Here is a 25,481-nt window from a genome sequence, read left to right as displayed (position 1 = left end):
TTCCTTATGTGAATATATAAGGTTATCAAGTTGGTGACATGAGTCAAATGGAAATTTGGTTGTTCATAATGCATATCTGTATCTCAAAGAAAATTGTGCAAAATATTAAATCCATTCCTCAAGAAACAGTATGAGAGAAAAGTAGGGTCAACCCTGAGAAATGCTGAACACTGTTGATTCCCATTGATTTGAATAAGAGTTGCATGTGCTCAGCAACTTTCAGGATCAGGCTCTCAATTTGCTATCAGTGGCCTTATTGTGATATTAAAGGTTAAAATGACATATTCATAAACACTTGCTTTCAGAACTGAACTTGGAATACAAAGTAATTTGGACTCTGTGCATAAATTCTATACCAATGAATATTTTGCCTCAACTATAAACATAAGTCTTTTGATATGTTACTGCACTGTACAAATGTATTTATAGACAGTAGTAAAAAACACTTATTTTGATGGATCAGCAGAATGTGCATTAACTATCACATATAAAACAAGAGCTCAGAAAGGAATGAAAGACGTATGCTAAGGCCCCAATCCAGCAAACATACACATGAGTATCTTTATATATACAAACTGAATTGAATATAGTCCCACTGAGTTCAATGGGACTGCCAGTGTGTAAAGGTATGTGTGTGTATGCATGTTTGCAGGCTTGTGGCCTAAAAGTACAAGTGCCAGTAAAAAAAATGGATGTTAATTACACCATAGCATTTATCTTTATCATGGAGTAATTTCTGTACTTAAAATGGGAAATATTGCAAATAACACAATAAATTAAACTGCTTTGGGTGGTGTACAAATTTTAATTGTTCCTACTTCAGTATTATGTATTCTTTGTATTATGGGAATGCCCCAAAGACACTATTGGGATTGGTGGTCTTTGCTGTTAAAAACTGTGCGCTTAGATCCACAAAGGGAAGATAGACATCTAATGTTTAGGCTCCTTGATGCACAGTGGAATCCACAGCCCCGAGTTAGAGACCCAGGCTCACTATACAGTGCATGAGTAGAGTTAGGTGCCTAAGAATGGGAGTCACTGAGCAGGGAACTGCCTAAGCTAGTGCCGAGGACAGGGGTGTGACCTGAGCTCCACCTCTCCAACGGAGTCAGGCACCTCCCTCCACTTGGGATTCACAGCCATGAAACCTCTTCTGGCACCTAAATCAGCTCAGCCCTTTCTCTCAAAAAGATGGGGGCAGCTATTCCACCCCTTGTATAGCCTATAGCCCAATGGGAGGTGCAGCTTCAAATCCGTCCTGCCCAATTTGGAGAAAGGACTTGAATCCAGGTCTCCCACTTCTTATGTGACTATCCTAACCACGGGGCTACATAGTATTCTGGGTGCAGCTTTAAATCTCTCCTCTTGAAGCTGTTCCACTTTGTATGAAATTTTTAAACATTCATTGGGCCAGAGAGAGTGAGTGTGAGAGAGTGACTTTGTAGCCCAGTGGTTAGTGCACTCACTTGGGATGTGGGAGAGTCTGGTCCAAGCCCCTATTCCAATGACCACATTCCAGGTAAGTGCTTTAGCGACTGGGCTACACTACCACTTTCTTCTGTGTTAGTAGGTATCCTTTGAGAATGCCCACTTGATCGGTCTCTGCAGGTGAGCTAGGCCGGGGAACATCTAGTTTGAGGAGCCCACTGCAGTTTAGGTAGGAGCTAGGTGAAGGTGTCAGGATTTAGGTAGCTTTGTGCATGCTCACCAGCAGAAGTGTAGGTGCCATGAGGACTTTCCAGTGGAAATATGGGCTTCTACATGATTAGGTAGCATTTGAGCAACAGCATTGAGGGATCTACATTTTGGGTTTAGGTGCCCAAAGTGACAATTAAATGTTTAAATCCCTTTGTGGATCTAGCCTTAGATTAACACATATAAACACATACTAAGAGACAGTCCCTGCCCCAAAGAGTTTACATTCTAAAAAGAGAACTATTAAAAAACCAGCAAAAAATCTACAGGCTAAAACTTTTTTGCTAACACTTTGTCAAGGTAGAGTATTTATTGCAGCTAAAAAAATGACACTGATTTATTTAACTTGCATGACTCTGTTCCACATTGCCCTCATACAAGAAATCCCATGTAATGATCATGTAGGGCTAGATATCAGGTTTAAATTTAGGGTAAGACCACCAAAGTATGTTTTGCTAAATTGCTGTTATTTAAATTGAACCTAAGACTGGTGTTTCATCAGAATGTATATGAGAAGGTTTTTAATTAAACATATTGGAATGTGGTTGATTTAGCCATATTCCCAGTGCAGTATATTAGAGTGCAAAAACATATCGTGGCCTTTATTGCAAACTCCCCTGCAGGTTTTGAATCAAAGCTAAATAAAATATATTTTAATAAATATTATTTTCAAAAGAAATGTATTGTTAATTAATGGCACAGCTAAGAGATTCAGAAGAGAAATCTTAGTTATAGATTATATGCTACATGCTTGAATAGCCACATGTGTGACCTCAATTCAGCAGTGTGCTATAGAGTAGACTCCATGATTAAACACTGTCATTATAATAAATTGAATAGAAACTGCAAGCATTGAATTGCTTCATAAGAAGTTGGTAGCAGTAAGATTGCGCTGATTTTAATCCTAATATTCACTGCACCAATCTTGTAAGGTTTGTATCTTAATTAAATTGTCATGAAGAGATGCAAAAAAAGTAGAATACATCAGATTGTGAGGTCAACTCATTCTTTCCTGGAATATTTTCATCTGACCCTTCTTCTTTACCCTACTTCACCAAAAACACAATTTTCATTTTATTCAACAAAGCTCTGTTTGTTTTCTTAGATTTTGGTTTTACATAACATACATGTAGTGAATAAATAGAACTATTTGATCTAAAACATTTCTGGAGTAAGATATATATAATTTCCTATTTATGTCTTTGTCAACAAACTGAGTTTGCTATGTTTCTCTCCACCAGAATATAAAATAACAGTACAGCTCTTCTAACTGCTTCCTAAAAATCATTTTTAACATTTTGTTTCTCATTTGCAAAGGGTTTACATTTTAAGAGTCAAAGACTGATTTTAAATTGTGCCTTGGCTTCTCTCCTCCTGATAACTGGGAAGTGCTTTGGGCAAGATTCTGCTACCCTTATGTTGAACAGCACCTTACTATACAAGTAGTTCCATTGAAGAATGGGATTCTTTGACATGAAAAGAAGTATCAGAATCAACCCATAATTGAACACGGGATTACTCCTAAACACAATCAAACTCTGTTGTTAGTGTAATGATGATGAGATCCATAAATTGCATAATCTCTTTCTGAATTCAGGAATAATTAACCCTCCAAAGCAAAGTAGACATGAACAAATTCTGGTGACTTCTGTTTCATTAGAGCATACTGAAAAAAATGTGGAAAACAAGAAGATTCTTCCAGACTGGAGCAGCAAGAAAGCCACTAAAAAAACAAAGGTATAAATTGAAAGAAAAATGCTGGTGATGTAACTAGCATGTATATTTAGTCTAAAGACCATACTTAACTGTAAAGAGTCAAAATTGCTAAATGTCCTAACTTTAATGAAAAGAATAATTAACAATCTAATACATAATTATTTGTGATTACTGGATAACATTCGTTGACAAAAGGTACGTTATTATTTATTAATAATACAGTGCCCACAGGTATGCTTGGTACTTTGTCTCATGCTTTCCAGACATTAATTACTTAAATATTATTATCTCCAGGCATTTTATAGATAAGGAAATTGAGTTGCGGTTACCTGATGGTCTTTCTTTACAAGAGATTTGGGATTTTTGTTGTTTTTTCCCTTTGGAGATACAGTTCTTTCCTGATCTAGGTTTTGCTGTTGGTGTGGTATGTGTGAGTGGATGTGATATAATTTTAGTGTAAAAGGTAAAATAATCTTCTTTTAGTTTGTGTCATTTTGTTAATCCCTACAATGATCTGTCTCTCTTTCAATACTTCCGTGAAAACAATGAAAAGGACAAATAGGCAAATGCATACACCTGTGTAAAAGCTACTGTTGATGGTTGGAGGGCTATGAATGATTAGAAGTGCCAGATGAATCAAGCCCTGCTGGAAGAACAGGTGCAGCAGGTTAGCAAATGGGAACCCTTGAGATATAGGATACATAGGGTGATTAAAAAAAAAATAACCTCCTCAAGAAAGGGGGTGGTTTAACAAGGAAACTGATCTACAGCTAGCACATAAGCCTCACACTATTGTGAGCTAAAATCTTTATGTTGCTTATGCTGTAATTTATGCTAATCTTTTTGTTTTATGCTTTTTTTTAAACTGGTCCAGGGCTGTCCCTTATAAAGTTGGCCCAGACTCTTGTTCTCCATGGTGCACACAGATAATGTCACATTGGCAAGTCTGTGGCAGATCCTGATTAGAGTACTGCTGCCTCTCACTCCCATACTCCTGTTGTTAGAATATGCCTCTTATCCAATAAGTAGCTGCCATTTTAAATCTCTGATGAATTGAGGAATACAAGGGAAAAATCAGCATCTCCAAAACTGCTGTAAGAAGTTCTCATATTAAAAAAAGTTTAAAAGTGGGTCCAGGTGATAATTGTATTTGTGGACCTTGCTATCTGGTTGATAATCAGAACACCAGGTACAAATAACACCCTATTCTGAATATCAGATGTTACTTCCTCCCCTCTCCTTTCTGCTGCCACTGAACTCCTAAATCTTCAGCGCTTCCATGGAGTGGGGTATCAGGACCAGGGCTCCTCTTTACTAGGGATCTTCACTTCCAGAGGAAGGGATGAATTTATCTGTGCCTCTCCCCATGGAGTCCAGAGGAGAAGGAGCCAATTGTGGAGTTTATTGCTTCCCCTACCACTCTGCCAAAAGATGGGAAGGGGGGCATGACATTAAAATGGCTGAATTGCTCCCAGGTGGTAAAGCCATGAGTGTTTTATGCTAGTCATTCCAACCAAGTGTCGATAAAACCTTTGCACAGCCCTACATATCATTTGTTGTGTGAATGCCCTACATGCTATCTTAGAAATAGTTGAGAGGTTTTAAAATTGTATATGATGGGTTCTTTATAAATGCAAAAAAATAAATAAATATTACCTGAGGAAAGTGTGCAACCTTAAAGCAGTTTTACAGAGGGAAAGAGGCTCGATTCTTCCACTCTTACTAATGTTAAGCGTTACTCACTCACGGAGTCCTGTTTAAACCAATGGGACTAAGTGAGGAGTATGGTACTACTCAATGTGAATAAAGTTGCAGAATCTGGCCCAGTATAAGCAGGACTAAGTCTTGGGACATATCTGGACAATAAATAGTGGCTATTTCCCATACTATCAAACTTATGATTAGATGCTGAATGATAATTGCTGTAGTTCAATTAGTAAATCCGAGGTTTTCTTTGATGAATGCAAAATGTTTTATACCCTAATAAAATATTCTGCCCTAGTGTATGAGTCATTCTCATTGTGCTATTATTACTGGTGCAGGACAAGGCACTGCGAGTGTGCACTTATTCTGCTAGCAGCAGTAGTGATACTGAGACGGAGCCAGAGTATGAAACAAATGACTTTGGAACTGCAGGGGAAAAGTTAGTAGATCTAACAAAGAACAAACAAGGTAATTGAAAATGTATACATGGTAATGTATAGTTCCCATCTCCATCCTGACAACAGCTGATTGTGTCTTTCATTGTGGGATTATTTTCACTTTTTAACTCTTTCTTCAGATATAATTTTCCATTATGTATCTTTTATTATATATCCGCATCATTGTTTTCTGTTACACCGTTCTTGCCACCATGGGCATAACTCTAAGGCTTTTATTCATAAATCCCCATGGTGAACTAAAAAGTCTTTAGCTGCATTATTGCAGCAATAAAAAGGTGATTATAAAGATAACTTTTTTTTAATTACATAGTATAGTAGTAGGTTAAAATAACCCAATGAGCCATGGCCATAGCTTTCTAACTGTCTTATGACAGTGGTACTGTTCACACGGCTACAGTTAAGGGTCTGTCAGCCTTCCCAGTGTATATTGCCACTTTTCTGAGGATCAAATTAGGTCACAAGAATCAACTCTGAATTGAAATCTAGTATGAAAGCTCAACAGTGAATTCCTTGGGGTAATTTTTCTAAATTTTGAGGTAACTGACTGCTGGATTGGTGGTCCAGAAGATTGCTGTCCGCATTCGAACACCAAAATAGGTAATTCATGAGCAGCAGCAACAGTGAAAACCATCCTGCAATGTATGTTAGCTGTGTTATGGAGAAGACTCTCTGCAGTGGGAAAGTCCAGGCCAATTCCATCCTCGGCTTCCCTGCTACGAATGATTCAAAGGAGTGTATAGGGCCAGCACAAGAGCTGTGCACCAATGAACCCACTCAAGCCCTGAGGACCTGTGCATTTCCTGAGAATTTAAGGGAGACTTCAGTGATGCATAGACTTTATGCCAGCCCTTTGCACAGTGGGTGAACTTGACCCAGCACATACCGTAGAAACTACAGTGATAAGTGCCTAAAAATGCCACAGGCAGATAGATACTGCAGATAGATACCCAGGTGCCATTAGTGTCTACCAGGAGCTAGACTGAATGTTTAGCATTTTCAAGGATAATCCATTTGGGTGTTTTTCAGCAGCAAGAGTAGGGTTGCCAATTTTGGTTGGACATATTCCTGGAGTTTTCATCACATGATATAATCTTTAATTAAAGATTAATCTTTAATTCCTGGAGACTCCAGGACAATGCCAGAGAGTTGGCAACCCAAAGCGAGAGTGTGGGAGGTTGATTATTTTATTTAGGGCATACTCCGATTTTATAATCTTTGGTTATATGTGAAATGTTGCAAGTGATTAAATCAAAGAGACATTTGATATTTTTTTAAAATGATATTGTAACAGGAGAGAATCGTATTTTCTTAAATAGGTGTTGCCATATGTGCAATGATTTCTTTATCCATAACAAATGTTTTAAAGGATTTTATCATGTGTAAGCACATTAAATGACAGCAGCCTTCAAATTTTGTGACATCTACTGTGAATTAAAACCACGACTTTACTAGTGAGCCATTAATTTTACATAGCTGGCTCATTGGGGTTGGGACAAATAGAACCAAAATGGATGCAAAAATTCTGGTCTGCGATTGAGGCAAACAAACAAAAAATCCTAAAATATTGGTATAGCAAGTGGTTGTTTTTTCTCCTATGGATCAACATTTCAGCCTTGGTCACTTTAAATACAGTTGCCCAGATCCGGTAAGTAATAACACTATGCTTCTATTGCAACTTGCATCCAAAGAGTTCGACACACCTTACTGACATTAACTGATTTAGCCTCACAATACCTGTGTGGGGGTGAGGTATTATCCCCATTTTACAAATGAGCAAACTGAGGCACAGAGATGATCTAGAGACTTATATGGCCCCATTACTGTATTGCCTCAGAGCCTCACAAACATTAATGAATTTATCCTCACTACACTCCATGAGGTAGGGGAGTATTTTAATTCCCATTGTACAGGCAAGGAACTGAAGCACAAGAAGACTAAAGGTCCGGTGCAAAGCCCACTGATGTCAATGGAATGGCTAATTAATTCAATGGGCTTTGGATCAGCCTATTAATGAGTTGTCTAGTCACATAGGAAGTCTGTGGCACACTAGGAATTAAACCCAGGTTTTCTGAGCCTTTGCCCCATGCCTCAACTACCAGACCACCCTAATTTTGATCTCAACTGGATTTTACATCAGTGTAACTCTGTTGAAGGCAGTGGAGACAGTGTTTTTTCCAAAGGTACTGGATATACAGTACTTCTGTCAGGTAGCGTTCAAATGTGTATAACAGCAAGAGCCAGTAGAGAAACAAATGCCCAATCTAGAACATCCTTCCCTTGTGCTGTCTCACAATGTTACAGAGCGTTTCTTTGCTTTTTTTTTTTTTTTAACATGAGTTTCAGGCCTAGGAGTAGGGAGTCCTGGGGTCTATTCCTAATACTGCCACTTCCTTGTATGATCTTTAACAAGTTAATAGAGCCTGATTCTGATCTCACAAACATAGGTTCTACACCACTGTATTCATTGCCAGCCAGTCAGTTAAGGATTTAAGATTTATAAAACAAATGAAAAAGTAGATAAAAGAAAAAATATGTTCAGAAGCAAGCCAACCAAAAGATAGGCATGTGCCCAAGGAATTTCGGGCTTGAAGGCTATTAACAGCTGAAGATAAAAACTTAAACCAAAAATATTTAAAAAAAAAAATTCTACACTGAAGTCAAATTAACAATCTCATCTAAAATCACAAAAGAAAGGAAATTAAAAATCTGGGATTTGCCCCTCTGTTTATCTCAGACGATTGTATCTTTAAGGATGGAAAGTCATCCTGAATTTTAAGTATTAACTTTGAATGTCCTTTTTCAGTAGTTTTAAATCATTTCCTTAACTTTTACATAGTTTTTGTTATGCTTTTATTACCAACCACTGACCTTTCCAGTTGTCTTAAAGTATCTGTATTGCTATTAAAAATTACACTGTCATCCATTTAAGCTGAACATGAACTTTCTTTCAAATAAATGTGCAATGTTTTTAAAAATCTTTCCATAGCTGAGCAAGAAGAAAACACTGTGAGAAAGTCCTTTATGGGGAGCCCTATGTCAATCTTGGATTTATATCAACACAGTCTCTATGGCCATTATGGAGAGGATGGGCCTGAACAATTAACACATTACAGTTTTATTGAGCAACTGAGTGGAGCTTCCAGTAAAGAAGGCAAGAGCAAAGAGAGCCCTAGTGTGAGTTATCTTGCTTTTTATGCTATTCCTCTTACTTAACCCAGGAATATATCTGTCTCATTTATATTTGTTTTCTGCATTCATTATTAGCATTTACAGAAACCAAAAAGACACCTAAAAATATGGCATGAGTTGCTAGGGGGAGTAAAGCAAACTAAGCATCTTTTTCAAGGAGGTTGCATAAGTGTGGTGATCTTGTCGTCAGCTCTAGCTTACAACAGACTTCCAAACCATTGGAGACAATCTGGAGCCCTAAGATGCATGGCAAACTTCTGTTTAAGGATAGCAGTAAAACCCATGATATCTTTTTGGAAATGCCTGCGCTGCAGCGGGGAGTGTCTCCCAGCCCAGGTAGACAGACACAGGCCAGCGCTGCTCGAGCCAGTGCTCTAAAAATAGCAGGGTGGACATCGAGGCACAAGCAATGGGTTAGGCTAGTCACCTACGCTCAGACCCCCAGGGAGTCAGGCAGGCTTAGACTTGGGCATCGAGCCCAAGCTGCCTCCCCGCTGCAACATCCACACTGCTGTTTTTAACATGCTAGCTTGAGCAGAGACAAGTCTGTCTACCCACGCGCCAAGCTGCAGTGTAGACATAACACTTGTGGCTGCTGCTCCATGCTGAGTCAGCTTACAAGAGGTTATATTTTCTTTAGTGCAGCATAGGCCTATTATATGGTATTTAAAAAACAATTCAAGTGGAAGTCTGCTGTGGTTACCAACTGTTTTGTGCGCTCCCCAAAATACCATCATACAGTCAGACAAAGTTCTGTTAAGACTAGGTCTGTCCTACCATCAATTTCTGTGCAAACTTCATTTGACTTAATCAAGAGTTCCACAAAGAGATTAGTAGCAGAGTATGACCCTTACTATGGGAGTCTCTACCACCTTGAACACACAGTACCTCTGAAATAATGTACTCTACCACATTTTCTTGCTTTCTCTCCCTCCCACACACATATTCTTGTTTTCTGTCCATTCCCCCTTCCCCCACCACCACCAATATTCTCTCTTTCTCTTTCTCAGTGAGGTACACAATTCCAAGTATTAAAAGGGAAAATACATTCTATGGCAAGCAGTCACAGGTGCAATACATTTTTAATGCCTGTTTTACAGAGAATCTTTTCTTATGTGTAAACTTAAAAAAAACCAAATCTGTTTCTGTAAGTATACATTTTATTAAAAGAACCTAGAATTAGATTTAAGGAAGAAACTGAGAGGTGACTTGTATCCAAGGCTGCTGGAGTATATGTCATTTGTGCTCTGGGGATGCAGCAAATGATAGCTTCAAACACACTGATCAAGGTCCCACACAACTCTCATCTCTGAACCTCAATGCTTTATGGACAGAAAATTGCATTTTCCCTGTAGTAGATGTAAACCTGTTTGCTAATTTATATCATCCATAAATGATGGACTTTTCTACCACTTAATAGCTAAGATACCATATCTCTGAGAAGTGCAGAGAGAGTGTACAGGAGGGTCCATGCTAGCCCTGAAGTAGGTGGTATAGAGAGGCCATTGGTGGCTGCTTAAAGAATGGACTATTGGATCCATGATTACATGGATCTAGTTCCTCCAAATCTCTGCCTATGGATGCACAGGTAAACTGCCAGATATTTCAGACTATAGTCTTGGAATAGTACCTGTAGTGGACCTACAGTGCTACCCACAACCTGTTTCATACCACCTCCCCCACCATCCCTGTAAAGTTCCTTGCAGAAAGGTGAATTACTTGGATTTTGTGTGTGAAGAGGTGAAGTATTTTTTGCTAAACCCTGCCCATTGTCCCTTAAAATACTACTGATGAGCATGTGCTTTCATTCTCCAAACTCTTCTCCAGCTGGGGCTTTTTTACCTCTATTTCAGAAGTGCAGTGAATCACAAATAAAAGTAGGTTGTTAACAGAGAATCAATGGCTAGAACCTGGAGCTAATGATCCCAAAGCAGACAGCACCAGCTGTCAAGTCTAGGACTTCCAGCCTTGCTTCCACCCTGCCTACCAGACCCACAGCAACCAGGCCCAGAAATTCCACTTGAGCAATAGCAGCCTCAAGGAGTTGGGAAGGGACATGCTTAGGAAAATTTCTCAACCCTCAGGGCTCCTTCTCTAAAGAAGCCAGCACCAGCTACAGCTGAGGGCACAGGGTGCAAATCAGGGTCCTTCAGGCCCAGTGCCCCTTAATCTCAACCATACCCTCCTGGGACACTGGTCCTAGTGGCCTTCAAATGAGGAGCAGCAATAGCCAAGAAGCACTTGCAGGGGTCAGACTTTGGCAAGCATCCAGGTTCAGCTTTAGCTGGTGCTGCAGAAGATTAGCCTCCAGCTTGCATGCCTCCTCTTTGCTATCTATCCAATTGCTTCCCTCCATGGGGCTCGGAGCCACTTGACATCATTGTGTTCACTCAGCTCTGAGATCTGGACTTGGACATATTATCTTCTCATTAGTTGAATTGTCATTGGTGGTTGGTCCATCTTCTTCCCCCATTGCCCTTATCTCTGCCACCCTTCATCTGCCAAATTCCTCATTCACATCCCATTGTGCTTCTCTCCCCTTACTCTCCTCCTCCTCCTCTTCTCAGTCCTACAATTCCTTCTGACCATTCCTCTCCCTCACTTCAACCCTGACTGCCCCATTGAAAAAACAGTTAAAACTAAATGATCGTAGCAGAAATTAAGTGAACATACTCATTTTAAAAAAAACTGAACTAACAAATCTGTCCCATGTCATCGCTCTGTTCATTTTGCATATTGAATCTCTTCCCTGCAGCCATTCTCTTTTTGATTGTAAGCTCTTCTCAGCAGGGGCTGCATTCTACTCTGTCACTGTACAGCACTTAGCACATTTTGAGCACGATATTGTAAATATACAGGAGGATAATAATAGATGATAATGCAAGGGCTGTTGTGTGTGGCACAGTGGGTTAGATCACAAGAGAAAAAATGCATTTTTCATCTTGACCCCACTTGTGCATTTAAGAAAATCACTATACAATTCCACAGACTTGGCAATATCTGTTAAATAGCACATGGAAGAATGACATGGAAGAAGCTTTCACAGCTCTTACTTACACTGTGCCTTCAAGGCAGTGCTCGGAAACCTGCACTTTACTGAACACTACATTCACTCACAAACTTAGAAAGAAAAATCCTGACATGTACCTACTTTGTTTCACCATCTAGCAACATTTATTTAATGACTAGATTATGCTCTGGCTTTACAATTAGAAAAACACGAGGAAAAGAAAATGACACTAGAACTATACTAAAAAGAATAAATGAAGGGAAACAACCATTTAATTCCTCACCTTAAACATTTAGAAATTCACAACTGAATTATGTAGAGATAATGAATTGTCCAAAACAAATATTGCACTTCTGCCTTTGCCAAGGCCAAGGTCTTTTGCTATTAATAGAGCAATCAGATTTGGTTGTATTAATTAAATGGGCTAAAAAAGGTAGCATTTGCACTTAATTAATTTTTACTGGTATATTACAGTTTTTTCATGTTTAAATAATGTGCAAAATCAGCATTGGGTTAAAAGTAAACAAAACTCATTGACATGGCCTTAAGAACCTTGTAAAACTGCATCATTAAACTAGAAAACAGCAGGTGTATCTCAGCACCAGCATTTATCATGCATTAAATTGGGGGGCTTTTAAGATTGCTTTTTGAAGATTTGAAACAGTGCTCAAAATCAGTGTTGCCTCTTGGTGAACAGTGAAAGCTCAATAAAACACAAGGGATTTGCCTATTAGTATTAAACTTTTCAGAATGACAAATGAGGAGCAGTGACCATGAAAAGCAGGTTGCCCCTGAAGTCCTTGTTTGAACCAGCATAGCAATTTTTTTCTCAGCTGTAATTTGTCCGCCACAGGAAGATCCATAGTCTGTTTAAATTAGACTTGTGTGGCTTGGAACATTACTCACAAAAAATAGGGAATCCTGGCAACAAGAACCTGTGTCAACGATTCTGAAAAATCAGGCAAATTTTGGAAAGGAACTGTGATCTATAATGTGGCCTTCTAAAAAGAAGATGGTACGTGCCTTGAATTTAATTCTTGAATGATGTATGTCAAGTTGTTTTTTTAAAGTGTCATGTTGGACAGAATGAGTTTACCATGCTTGTCAATAGAGCAGTTTGCTGTGGCAGTACCTTAGCTCAATTAAATTGTACTGTAAGGCACCACTAGTAAGATGGTGGTTACAGGCTCAGTGCTGTAATGAGACATTTTGGAAGGAAGCTCTGCTAATCTGGCACTATTGTAGTTTGATTTGTCTCTCCTCCCCCAGTACATATTCACCAGTGCTACCACCAAAATACACACCCACAAATACATTCAGTCACCAAAAGGCTTCAAAGCAAAGCTTCAGAATAGACAAAATACCTTTCTTATAGAGGGGAAAGTAAATAGAATGTTTGAGAAATTATACATTGTTTTTGAGGATGTAAAATAAATATTTAATGTTGCTCGATCCCGTCTTTGATATGAGATATCCTAAACTTTCTGTTTTGGAAACTATTTTTAATATCTCAAATTTCTGCTCACCAGTAAGAGATCGTTTTAAATCAACTAGGAAAATGTAGGCATGCCAGGAAATTCTGAAATACTCAGATTCTTCAGTAAGTTTCCATTTTTATACAAAAAAACCCATGATTTCAAATAGAAGATTATTGAAGTAAACTGAAGGATAAAACCATCGTCTAAATTAATAGGATTAATATATTTTTCTAACATGATTGCAGTATTTTAAAAGTGGGAACACAATTATTTTTATCTGCAGCAGTTAAATTTGATTTTTAATTACACAATAACTGATCTAATTTAATGAACTCCTACCGGGCCTGTACCAAAGACCATCAAAGTCAATAGAAAAACACCCATTGATTTTGCAAACTTTAGATCAGGCCCATAGTATACAGAATATTGCTTCTATTGCCTGTGGCAATAACTGATAATGCCCTTGCTGACATCATGATCTGTGCTCCAGTTACACAGAAATCTGAATCATGACAAGTCAGAGATGGAAATATTATTTCACAATTTGCATTATCTCAGTGGGTTTTTAATAAAAATTAATAAATCACAGCATGTTTTAAAGAACTCAGAAAACAAGACATCTGTTCATCACTTTCCCCTGTTGTTTGTACAGCACCTAGCACAAGGTGGTCCTCAGGTGCTATGGCAATACATCTAATAATGAATTATTTTTACTGCCTTCTTTCTGGCTGCAGAAAAGCATGCCAGTTAGTTTATCATCCTTATGACCCCAAAGCTTCATGAAAAATATATGGTCCTCTCTGTCTCTATCTAATGGAGTCACATGTTTTTATTTAATAAAGTCATTCTTCTTTCCTTTCCTTCCTATATGTAGTTCAGTTAGAATCCTCAAGATTTTTTTCTTGCTTATATTTCAAGGTATGACTTGGTGAGGGCAGAAAGGATAGGCTCCTTTGTAGAAGAAGAGTGATGAAATGTTTGTATCCATTGCAAGCTTGGAAAACTGTTTTTCCTCAATTACAATGATTTACAAGTAAACACTGACTTTTCACCTCACATTACAGTGTTTACTACATCAATGATTTAATTATAGACCCAATTAACTAAAGAGGCTTATTTGTGCATAAGTGAAGTTATACTCTTTTTTTCTATGCAGCAGAGTGCCTGTGTATTGTACAGCTGATTCATGAAGGAGATATGATGCTCAAATCACCGTGTCTTGCCATTCCGATAGGTTTTAGAGCTAGCTGACAAATATGAGCAGAGGAAAAACAAATATATCAACAGAGAAACCAGTGATGTTTTGGCTATGTTTATGAAGAGAATCAACATGGTGACATTCCCAGATAAACTCAAGAATTTTTACAAGTGAGCGAGTTGATTGGGAATTAATGTATGCCTCATTGTACTCGTGACTCTTCTAAAGTATCATATTAGCACAATGGAGTATCCAAACAAGGACTTACAAAATGATGATAATTAGTAATTATACAATGCCTGCCATCCTCAAAGAGCCAATAGCATTTTACGAGCAATGCATAAGCTAATCCAGTGCCTTTTAATTGCAGTCGTACCTGGTAGTGCGATCCAGCATGTAGGTGGGAAACCACTGCAAAGCATACTGCATAAAAGTAGAGGGAGAGGAAAGTTTGTCCAAGGACTCGGAGGCAAATGCCTCCTATTATTAAGTGTCATTAGATCTTTCACATCTACGACATGACTTCAGTTTTTAAGATCCAAAAGAGACAAACACAGTAAACTTCATTAAACTCAATTTCTCTGGCTCAGGAGGATGCAAGCTTGAACTGATCCTGATGGGACTGGAATCTGTGGTTCTAGAGAGCCTAGCTATTTCACACCAATTAGATCAATAAGCTATCCCTTCTGGCAGCCTTGATGATAAGATATCAACTTCATCTATCTTTTTTAATGAATGTATTTATTTTAAAATATTCAGTGCTTGTGAAAGGAACTGGGTTGACTCTGGAGGCTCATTACCTATCCACAGAATGGTACAGCGTGGGTAGTGGTAGTACCAACTTCCCCCCACCCTGTCCCGTCCCAGTCTTGTCATTTCTAGGAAAGAGAGCATAATTCATTTTCCATGGCCATTCAATCCCTATCCTATCTCCTGAGACTGGCAATCATGGTGGTGGTGTTCTCACATGGATATTTAGGAACTGACTCTCACCACCAGTTCAAGTAGTCCTCTAAACAGTCCTGGGACAAAGCATCCACTGCTCATTACTGACTTGAACTGGATTTGAACCAGCAACCTAGTAGTTGTATCCTCTTAACAATCTCCTGAACCATCCAGCCTGTCTTCCCTCCTTTTCTCATTGTTTTATATTAGTGTCTTTTAAAGGTAACTTTAGTTAGGAAATACTTCATAATGCCTGTGGAAATAGAAAGTGCTTGCTGTACAATTCGGTGTGCAGCAATTTGCTGTTCCTTAATACGGTAAAAATTTTAAGATAGGGCTCAGTTCAGCCCTGCAGGCACATGGAGGTACAATTTGCACTTCTGCAAACCTGAGTGATAGCTGTGCCACTAGAGATATTCATTACTAAGAAAGTGGGGGGGGGGAGGCAAATGGGGTACCATGGTTCCCTTCCCTAGCAGCCTTCCAGAGGTAGCAGCTTTAAGTTCTAGCCAGGGATCCATCCAAGTCTAATTGGTGGATACTGCACTGAATCATCACATTTCCCAGGTCCCCTGGCATCTAGGCCTGTTCACTTTCTTAGCAGCCCCAACTGCCTCCAGACTGACCTTTGGAGCTGTATTTGCAGGCAGCTTGTGCAGCTAGTGCTGGCCCTGCCCAGGCAGACTTTACTTCTCTGGCAGTTCACAGCCCGAGTTCCTTCTCTGGAACCCATGGAGAACATCAGGCCTGTCATGTCTTATAATGGTAGTCTGGGTCATCACAGCCAAAAGTAGGCTTACAAAAATGTAGCTTAATTTCAGTCTTGGTGCTTGTCTGATAATTTTATCATTGTCTTTGCCATTGTCACACCTGTGTTATCTTAGTCAGATAACTTGATCTATATGTGCTTCTACTTAATAAAATGGGTATAATTTCAGTTACTTACCTCACTGGAGAGTGTGAGGTGTAATTTGTGTTTAACGAGTGTGTTGAGAATCTCAGATGAATAATGTAATATTTGTTCCATCAAGGAACAATAGAGTCTGGATAATTACACAATTTAATGTCCAGTCTACTCTCCTGGGAGTCTCATAAGAGTGACAACTTCAATGAAAAAAACCACAGGAGCATGATCCAGTAAGATAATGGACTTTATTGTACCATCCATGGAAGTACTGCAGAATTTAAAAATGTATCATCTAGCCTCAAATTTAATTTGTTTGAGAATGAAGAAACATTAAATTAGAAATAAATTACGAGGTCTCTGGACATCAACAAATTTGATATCTCACATGTTTCATAGGGTGAGTTCCCATTTCAGTATCCCTCCTATGGTTATCCCTAATCAGATCCAGAAACCACTTAAAATATGGAAATTGTTTAAGAACACTTTACCAGATACCCAAAGGCCACAATTGAGAAGGAAAGACATATTGGTTACAAAAAAATGTGGTTTAGAGGGGAAGTGAACACAGCTATAAAACAATAATATAAATAAATAGAAGAAAGGGGAAGTTGATTGTAATGAGTATAAGTCAGAAGGTAGGAATTGTAGACAAGTGATAAGGGAAGCAAAAGGACAGAAGGAGAAATTATGGTCAGCACAAGTAAGGACTATAAGAAAGAGGCTTTTTAAGTGTATTAACAATTACACTGGTCCATTACTATATTGAAATGGTAGAACTATCTATAATAATGCAGAAAAGGCAGACATTTTGAATAAATATTTATACTATATTTGGGAAAAACAGATGATGTAATCATATCATATGATAACACTCTTTCCATTCCACTAGTATCTCAGGAGAATGTTAAACAGCAGCTACTAAAGTTAAACATTTTGAAATCAGCAGCACTAGATAATCTTACATCCAAGATATAAGAGCTGGCTGAGAGCAAACTGGACCATTAATGTTGATTTTCAATAACTCTTGGAGCCTTGAAGAAGTTCCAGAAGGCTGGAAGAAAGTGAACGTTGACCCAATATTTGAAAAGGGCAAATTCAATTACCTGGATACTTATAAGCCTGTCAGCCTGTCCTTGATCCTGGATAAAATAATGGAGCACCTGATATGGTACTTGATTAATAAATAATGAAAGGAAGGTAATATAATTAAGGCAAATCGACATGTTTATGGAAAATAGATCCTATGAAGCTAACTCGATATCTTTTTTTGATGAAATTACTAATTAGGTTGATAAAGGTAATAGTTTTGGTAAGGCATTTGACTTGGTGCTATGTGACATTTTGATTAAAAACTAGAAAGATATAAAATTAATCGTGCACACATGAAATGGAGTAAAAACTGGCTAACTCATAGGTCTCAATTCTGAAGCACTTAGAGGAGAGGAAAGTGATCAGGAACAGTCAGCATGGATTCACCAAGGGCAAGTCATGCCTGACTAATCTAATTGCCTTCTATGATGAGATAACTGGCTCTGTGGATGAGGGGAAAGCAGTGAACATGTTGTTCCTTGACTTTAGCAAAGCTTTTGACACGGTCTCCCACAGTATTCTTGCCAGCAAGTTAAAGAAGTGTGGGCTGGATGAATGGACTATAAGGTGGATAGAAAGCTGGCTAGATTGTTGGGCTCAACAAGTAGTGATCAATGGCTCCATGTATAGTTGGCAGCTGATATCAAGTAGAGTGCCCCAAGGGTCGGTCCTGGGGCCGGTTTTGTTTAATATCTTCATTAATGATCTGGAGGATGGCGTGAATTGCACCCTCAGCAAGTTTGCAGATGACACTAAACTGGGAGGGGAGGTAGATACACTGGAGGGTAGGGATAGGATACAGAGGGACCTAGACAAATTAGAGGATTGAGCCAAAAGAAATCTGATGAGATTCAACAAAGACAAGTGCAGAGTCCCACACTTAGGACGGAAGAATCTTACGCACTGCTACAGACTAGGGACCGAATGGCTAGGCAGCAGTTCTGCAGAAAAGGGCATAGGGATTACAGTGGACGAGAAGCTGGATATGAGTCAACAGTGTGCCCTTGTTGCCAAGAAGGCCAATGGCATTTTGGGATGTATAAGTAGGGGCATTGCCAGCAGATCAAGGGACATGATCATTCCCTTTTATTCGACATTGGTGAGGCGTCATCTGGAGTACTGTGTCCAATTTTGGGCCCCACACTACAAGAAGGATGTGAAAAAATTGGAAAACATCCAGCGGAGGGCAACAACAATGATTAGGGGACTGGAGCACATGACTTATGAGGAGAGGCTGAGGGAACTGGGATTGTTTAGTCCTGCAGAAGAGAGGAATGAGCGGGGATTTGATAGCTGCTTTCAACTACCTTAAAGGGGATTCCAAAGAGGATGGATCTAGATAGAACAAGGAGTAATGGTCTCAAGTTGCAGGGGGGAGGTTTAGGTTGGATATTAGGAAAAACTTTTTCATTAGGAGGGTGGTGAAGCACTGGAGTGTGTTACCTAGGGAGGTGGTGAAATCTCCTTCCTTTGAAGTTTTTAAGGTCAGGCTTCCCATCTCGCTGGGAGGATTTAGTTGTGGATTGGTCCTGCTTTGAGCAGGGGGTTGGACTAGATGACCTCCTGAGGTCCCTTCCAACCCTGATATTCTATGATTCAATTGTAAATGGGGAATCATCACTAAATGGGTGTATTTCTAATGCAGGTTGTCATTGATCAGTTTTTGGCCCTATGCCATTTAATATTTTTATTAATGAGCTGGAAGAAAACATAAAATCATCAATGATAAAGATGACAGATGACCCAGAAATTGGGAGAGTGGTAAATAATTAAGAGGACAGGTCACTGATACAGAGCAATATGGACTTCTTGGTAAGCAGAGCACAAGTAAACAACATGTGTTTTAATATAGCTAAATGTAAATGTAGTCAAAGAATGTAGTGCATAATTATAGAATGGGGGACTCTGTCCTGGAAGCAGTGACCCTGAAAAAGATTTGGGAGTTATGCTGTATAATCAGCTGAACATGAGCTCACAGTGAGACGCTATGGCCAAAAGGGCTAATGTGATCCTTTGATGCATAAACAGGAATCTTAAATACAATGAAGAAGTTCAGAGAAGAGCCATAAGAATGATTAAAGGATTATAAAACATGCCTTATAGTAATAGACTTGAGGAGCTCAATCTATTTAGCTTAACAAAGAAAAGTAAAGAGGTGACTTGATTACAGTTTTGCATAAACCTAAATGGGTAATAACTATTTAATAATAGGCTCTTCTGCCTTGAAATCAGATAAAATCAGACTATAAATTAGTTGTAAATTTTTAACCATGAGGGTAATTAACCATTGGAATAATTTGCCAAGAGTCATGGTGGATTTTCTATCATGATCCAGATAGACAGAAAAAGTACAGCAACAAAAACAAAAATCCATCACCAAACAAGCTTTTTCTCCAAGACTTAATTAAGATCTTAGAGGGGACCAGTTATAATAGGAAAGAAATAAAAGATTTTTCACAAACATAGGGTCCAACAGAAAAAAAAACTGATGCTACAACCTAGTTCTCTAGCAGCTAGTGTAAAGTTCCATGTCCAGAGACCTTCTCTACATGGGGAAGACTGAGACCTGTAATCCTCCACAGCAGTGGCAGCCATAATGGAGGCTGTAGTGTAGACAGAACTCTGGCATTTTCACTAGCATGTCACTGCTTTGACTGGCCCTCCATGCTGTATAAATGTTCTCTTTATTTTATATTTGCTCCAATGTACCTGTCCCCATATAAAGTTGGAGTGGTAGGTGGCGTGTTACTTTGAGCAAACCAAATGTTTTTCATCCAAGGTTTGCTAGATTGCTCAGAAACGTTTGAGGAGTTGGTGAGGGGTAAGAGGAGGTTTGGATTATGGGAAGGGGGTGTGACCAGCAGGCAGGGAGATAGCTCCCTGCTTAATTGTGGTGAGTGAAATAACAGAGCAAGGTTAGACAACTGAGAACTTAATTTCTATGTTAACTGAGAGAAGAGGCAGAGGAAACGAAAGGCTCTGTCTAAATTAGGAAAACTGGAACCTGTGGTTTTCCACAGGTGGAGACCGTGGTATAGATGGAACTCAGGCATTTTTGCCAGGGTGCCAGCTAATCCTACTCAGAGCAAATCTCCAAACAGTTCATACCACCAGAGCTGGAATGGGCTTTAACCATTAGGGTGAGATTGTTTTCTGTGCCTGTGCAGTGTGGGGGCCTGCCTAAATTATGGCCATTTCTTTGGGCTGCCCTGAGCTTCAGCACTGTATGCTGTGGCCCCACCCAGGGCACAGTCCTTCTGTCAGGGCTTGCAAGAGGATCCTGGGGATCAGCCTTAGATTCTCTCCTCAACTCCTGCACTTGAGGAATTTTACCCAGTCCAAATAAGAGGCTTTTAATTTTACACCACTCCAACCCTTGTACATGGCATAAAAGGACTAGGGCTGAGGATGTCACCCTTCTTTTTTTCTACTCCCTTTGATATTTCTTCATATGTGTTCCTTAATAAGAATTGTCTTTGTTGCCCTGTTGACGGAAGGGTAAGGACAGGAAATGGGAGTGTAGAGGGGTGGGGGGAAGGTCTAACAAAGGAAAGCAGGTGACGGAGTGTTTATGGGAAGGCTGAAGACAAGTGGGATGTAGGTGTGTGTAAGGGGCTAGAATTTGACAGGACTGGCTGAATGGTTGAAAAATATCCTGGGCTTGATTACCCTCTCACTTTACATCCATTTTACACTGCTGTAGCCCATGGATTGCAGTAGTTACTCCTGTCCTATGCTGGTGTAACTGAGAGGAGACTCAGGCCCTCTCTTTCCTGTAAGCCACATTCTGCCACCCTTACTCACACTGAGCAATGTCTTGCTCCATAAGTTGCCCCATTGATTGCAATGGGATTACTCACTGAGCTCTTAGCCTTTCCTCTCTGTCAGGGTGAAAGAATCTGGTCCTTTTTGACTAAGGAAAACTTACCAACTGGAGCAGAAGCATTCCCTATTTTGTCTAATGCAGCCCAGACCCTTACTGGTCTTAATTTACATTATTTGCCCACCCAAGGAGCATTTTTAAACGATTTGAATCACACAACCACTGTACTTTTGGTGTATACAAGTTATATAACTGTATCTTTCATTGGTCCAAATATAAAATGTCTTGGCGCTCATATCATTTTGGAATCCTTAGAGATACAGCACATGTCTTTTAGTGATAGTAAATGTTTATTTCCCTATATAACTGAAGATATTTAAAAATTAAATAGATTCCATGGTGAATAGGCATAAGCAGATAGATCCTTCAGTCAACAGATAGCTAGAACCAAGAGCACGCACAATAAAAACATAATTTGCTAGCTAATTCCCTTAATTGGAGAACATTCTAAGCCGTTTGTCAAAAAACTTGACAGATGTAGCCATTGCGATTTGCACCATGACTCAAAGTGCAATAATGTTTCTGCCATTTGTCATCTTACACTCTTCAATCTTGCAACTTTGGAATGAAGCTTTTGGTTTTATTTCCCTTTGCTTTCATATTGTTGCCATGAATTGGAATATTATAATCTAATACAATAATCCAACATGAAATTCAGTAGACAATAACAGCAACAAATGACAAATATTATTAGGAAGTTTGTAAGATCGTGTAATTGTTATAATGGTGGAAATGTTATTAGTAATAAAAGAAACAGATAAAAAATAAATTGAATACAATAAACACTGAGTTGACTCAATTCACAATAAGAGGAATAGGAGCAGAGAGGTGTTCAAAAGAGCTGTTTGTTTTGTGAGTCTGGAAAATGAGATGAATAATAGGACAACATTTTTGCAAATTGTTTTTCCAGCTGAAATTTGCCTCCACCATCTATAACAGTGATATGCTTTGTATAAAAAGCAGTTGAATATCATGAAGGGAGGAGCAGGAAATGACTGATATTTTAATATCAGAGTTATGTTCTCAGCACGATGCATGAGGAATAAGTTTCGTAGCTCACATTAATAGGAGCTATGCACTGCATACAAAATGTACTGCCAAGCCATTTCTTTTTTTGGTAGGGCCCTGTAGCCTGCTTCTTTCTTTTCCTTTATATGTAGACAGGAAGAAATGCTCCATCACCTTTTTTTTATTTTTTTTATTTTTAAGAGACAGAAAGTTCTTGCAAATATCTTTTTAAAATTACATGTTAAAATCTTTTTGAAGACTGTTTTTTATCTTATAGTCTGCTCCAGTCTAGCCATTTACTAAGTCTGCTGTGTTTCATCTCCCAGAAGTTTCAACTTTTATTTAAATGAAAATTTATCTGCAACATGACAAAAAGTCTGATTATGGCCTGTGGGTGGAGGTAGGAGAAAATGCCACTGTAAGTACACTGGTTTTAATTAGGGAATTGGAAATAAGGAGTTTTTGTGCACTCATCCTGTTAATTTTTGATTGGCGCTGGCCCCAAAATAAAATATTTGTCTTCTAACGAATTTTTTAAGACCTTGGCATTTGTATTTCAGTCCCCATACAGCACTCATGAAAAGCAATAGTTGTATCTAGTATGATAAATCAACAGACTTAATAGCAATGAGCGACAAAGATTATATGAGAAGTTTGTAAGATACACTTGAGTAATTTAAATGTATTTAATAACCTTTCACAAAAGCTCAGAAGAGTGATGTAAACTTTAGTGGCACATATCTGAGTCCTCCCAGCCTGAACTGCCCTCCATTTGTCACTGAGAGGCATCCTGACAGCTGAGCTCCAAGCACTGCCTTCTTCTGTGGTTTACTTCATTCTTTGCTTGATCATTAACAGAGGTTGCTAAAACTTCTCTAATTATAAAATGCCTATAGCCTCAGAGATTTTTTTTAAATACTCTGTTATTCTTAGTAAACCAGAAACCAGGTGGTTATTTGAAGAATTATTTGAATAATTGCTATGCATTTAAAAGTGATCCCTCTGATATCCTGTTAAACATGAACTTATCTTGTCTGTAAAATTAAATACACTATTAGGCATACTGTAAAACAAGGCCTCAAATGAATTTCAGTGGATGTCGAATAAAACACAGGTGGGTGGTAATGAGGAAATTAAATATGAATAAATTATACTGCAGAATATTTTAAAATTAAAATGTTAACCCTGCATTAATAGTACATGACTTTTTATGGCAGGAGTGTTTAAACTTCACTGAGACACTGTATCTGCTGCAAAGTTAGTGGGTGTGCCGGTCAGAGAGGGGGAAGTTACACATGCACAAAGCTACAAAATGGATTTGAAATGCAACAGGAACGTTTATTAGGCTGCCTGACACTGATGAATAGAACCAAATAAGCATAACATACTTTGTTCATGGTCATTTTTGCAAGAGTTATTTTACACTGAGAAGCCTAACCATAGTGTCCTGTTCATGGGCCCTCATCGATAAAAACACTGGCCAGTTTTTTCAAGCTTGGGTTCTTAATGTTAGGCACCTAAACTCATGTTTAGGTATTTAAACAAATGCCTTGATTTTCAGAGGTGCTGAAAGCTTGCAGCTTTTAGAGACATCCAAGAGAGTTCTACATATTCAGCTCCTCTGAAAATCATGTCTCTTATTTAAGTGTCCAAATATGGATTTATGTACTTACCTTTGGGTGAATTTAACCTATAATTTAACCTATAATGTCTAACTCTTGTACTGGGGTAGTGTGAGTGACATCACAGAAGCTTCAAAAGGCATTTTTCTATGGTTTCCACCAAAAGGAAGACTAAATACTGTGGTTTTGAATGAGAACCTATGATTCTACACAAAAGGTTGTATCATAATAAAACTCCTGTTAATTTGAAGCTAATTTTTATAGCCTTTTCCATTACCATTATAACACTGGCAACCAGCAAAGGCCAGAACCAGATCTGTCATTTACAGTTTTTTTTATATTAAATTTCCTTTTTTTTTTTGTGACACTGAAAACCTGCCACACCAAACAGTGGCACTAAAGACTCCAGTGTTACCAGTCAAGTACTCCTATGAACGTTGGGTACAAAAAGGGAATCTGTACTGTGCCAGCATATACTGGGTTTTAGTAGCACAATAGTGAACCAGAAGGAACACTGAGGCAGGGTAGTAAGTCAAAGAGCAGTAGTAACCATCCAAAATAGCTGAGTAACAGGGAGGATGATGGTCTGTTCCAGCTGTCTGATAAGGACCGAAACTCTGTTAGTTGTTAATGATTACTTCTGTCATTTGGGGCAGGGCTGGTGGTAGTGGTGTCTGGTTAGGGAGAAACTTAAAATATGAAGGCATAACTTATAGTCTACTCTTTTGCTCCATGGTGAAAATTATGTTCCTTCCTCTGTGGGGCAGAAAGGGGGCAGAATTGGTGCTTTGGTGGAACCATGCAGTGGTGCAGGCACCTTGGGTGGCTCACACCTCAGCTCTGTAGGGCTTTTGTGCCATTGTGTGTGGAGCGGATGTCCACATGTCTTCCAACACTGTCTTCCAACTGTCTTCCAACTGGGGTGCCTTAAGGCAGGCTGGAGAGAATGCTGCAGGCTCAGTCAGGGCTACAGTAGTGATCCTGAAATGGCTTCCCATCCTGAGGGGGAAAGGGGAAAGGAATCTGAGCTGTGTGCCAAATGGGAGGACTTGGATCATTACTAGATAACCGACAGCCATATATGCTCAGGGACAGTAATTGGCTCCACAGCTCCCAGTACATAGAGTGTGTGTAGAAAATGACCAAACCTTTACACAGGGCAAACCCATAAGATTAAAATGTTGGACAGCTCCAAATGATATATCAGAGTCTGGCTTACAGTTGCTGGTGATGCCAGCATTTGCTAACCTGAGTTAAGTCAACTTTTGTGAAGCAGTCGGGAGTGTAACAAAAACCATTTCAAACTTTATTTTGAAAGAATCTCAAGCATTTGGGAACTGGTCATGTTCTCTTCATTGCAGCAGATAGCATCCCATTTGGTGGTTTTTAGCTTTTGTTTGCCGCTCAGAATTTTGTTTCTAGAGGAGTTGGGTAAATTAACCTATTTATATCTCTAACACACTAAGGTCCTGATCCAAAGTTCACCGAAGTCAATGGAAACTATGCCATTAGCTTCAATCGATTTTGGATCAGATTGTAGGTCTGCTGTTCTGACATTGCATTTCAGGATCTCTTCTAA

At 38.9% G+C, this 25,481-nt stretch overlaps 1 protein-coding gene across 5 annotated transcripts in view; it reads left to right on the top strand.

Moving 5' to 3' along the window:
* NCKAP5 (NCK associated protein 5) overlaps positions 1-25,481 on the top strand; it is a 644,081-nt gene that overhangs the window by 601,817 nt on the left and 16,783 nt on the right. For all 5 annotated transcript variants that reach the window (XM_043505027.1, XM_043505028.1, XM_043505024.1 and 2 more), the window contains 3 exons: positions 3,293-3,432; positions 5,454-5,583; positions 8,560-8,747. In XM_043505027.1, the coding sequence (XP_043360962.1) occupies positions 3,293-3,432; positions 5,454-5,583; positions 8,560-8,747 (458 nt within the window). The remainder of the gene's footprint in view (positions 1-3,292; positions 3,433-5,453; positions 5,584-8,559; positions 8,748-25,481) is intronic.

Source organism: Dermochelys coriacea, chromosome 11, assembly GCF_009764565.3.
Source record: "Dermochelys coriacea isolate rDerCor1 chromosome 11, rDerCor1.pri.v4, whole genome shotgun sequence".
NCBI classification, from domain to species: domain Eukaryota; kingdom Metazoa; phylum Chordata; order Testudines; family Dermochelyidae; genus Dermochelys; species Dermochelys coriacea.
The sequence above is the reverse complement of the archived record's forward strand: the minus strand, read 5'-3'. Positions and strand labels throughout refer to the sequence as shown.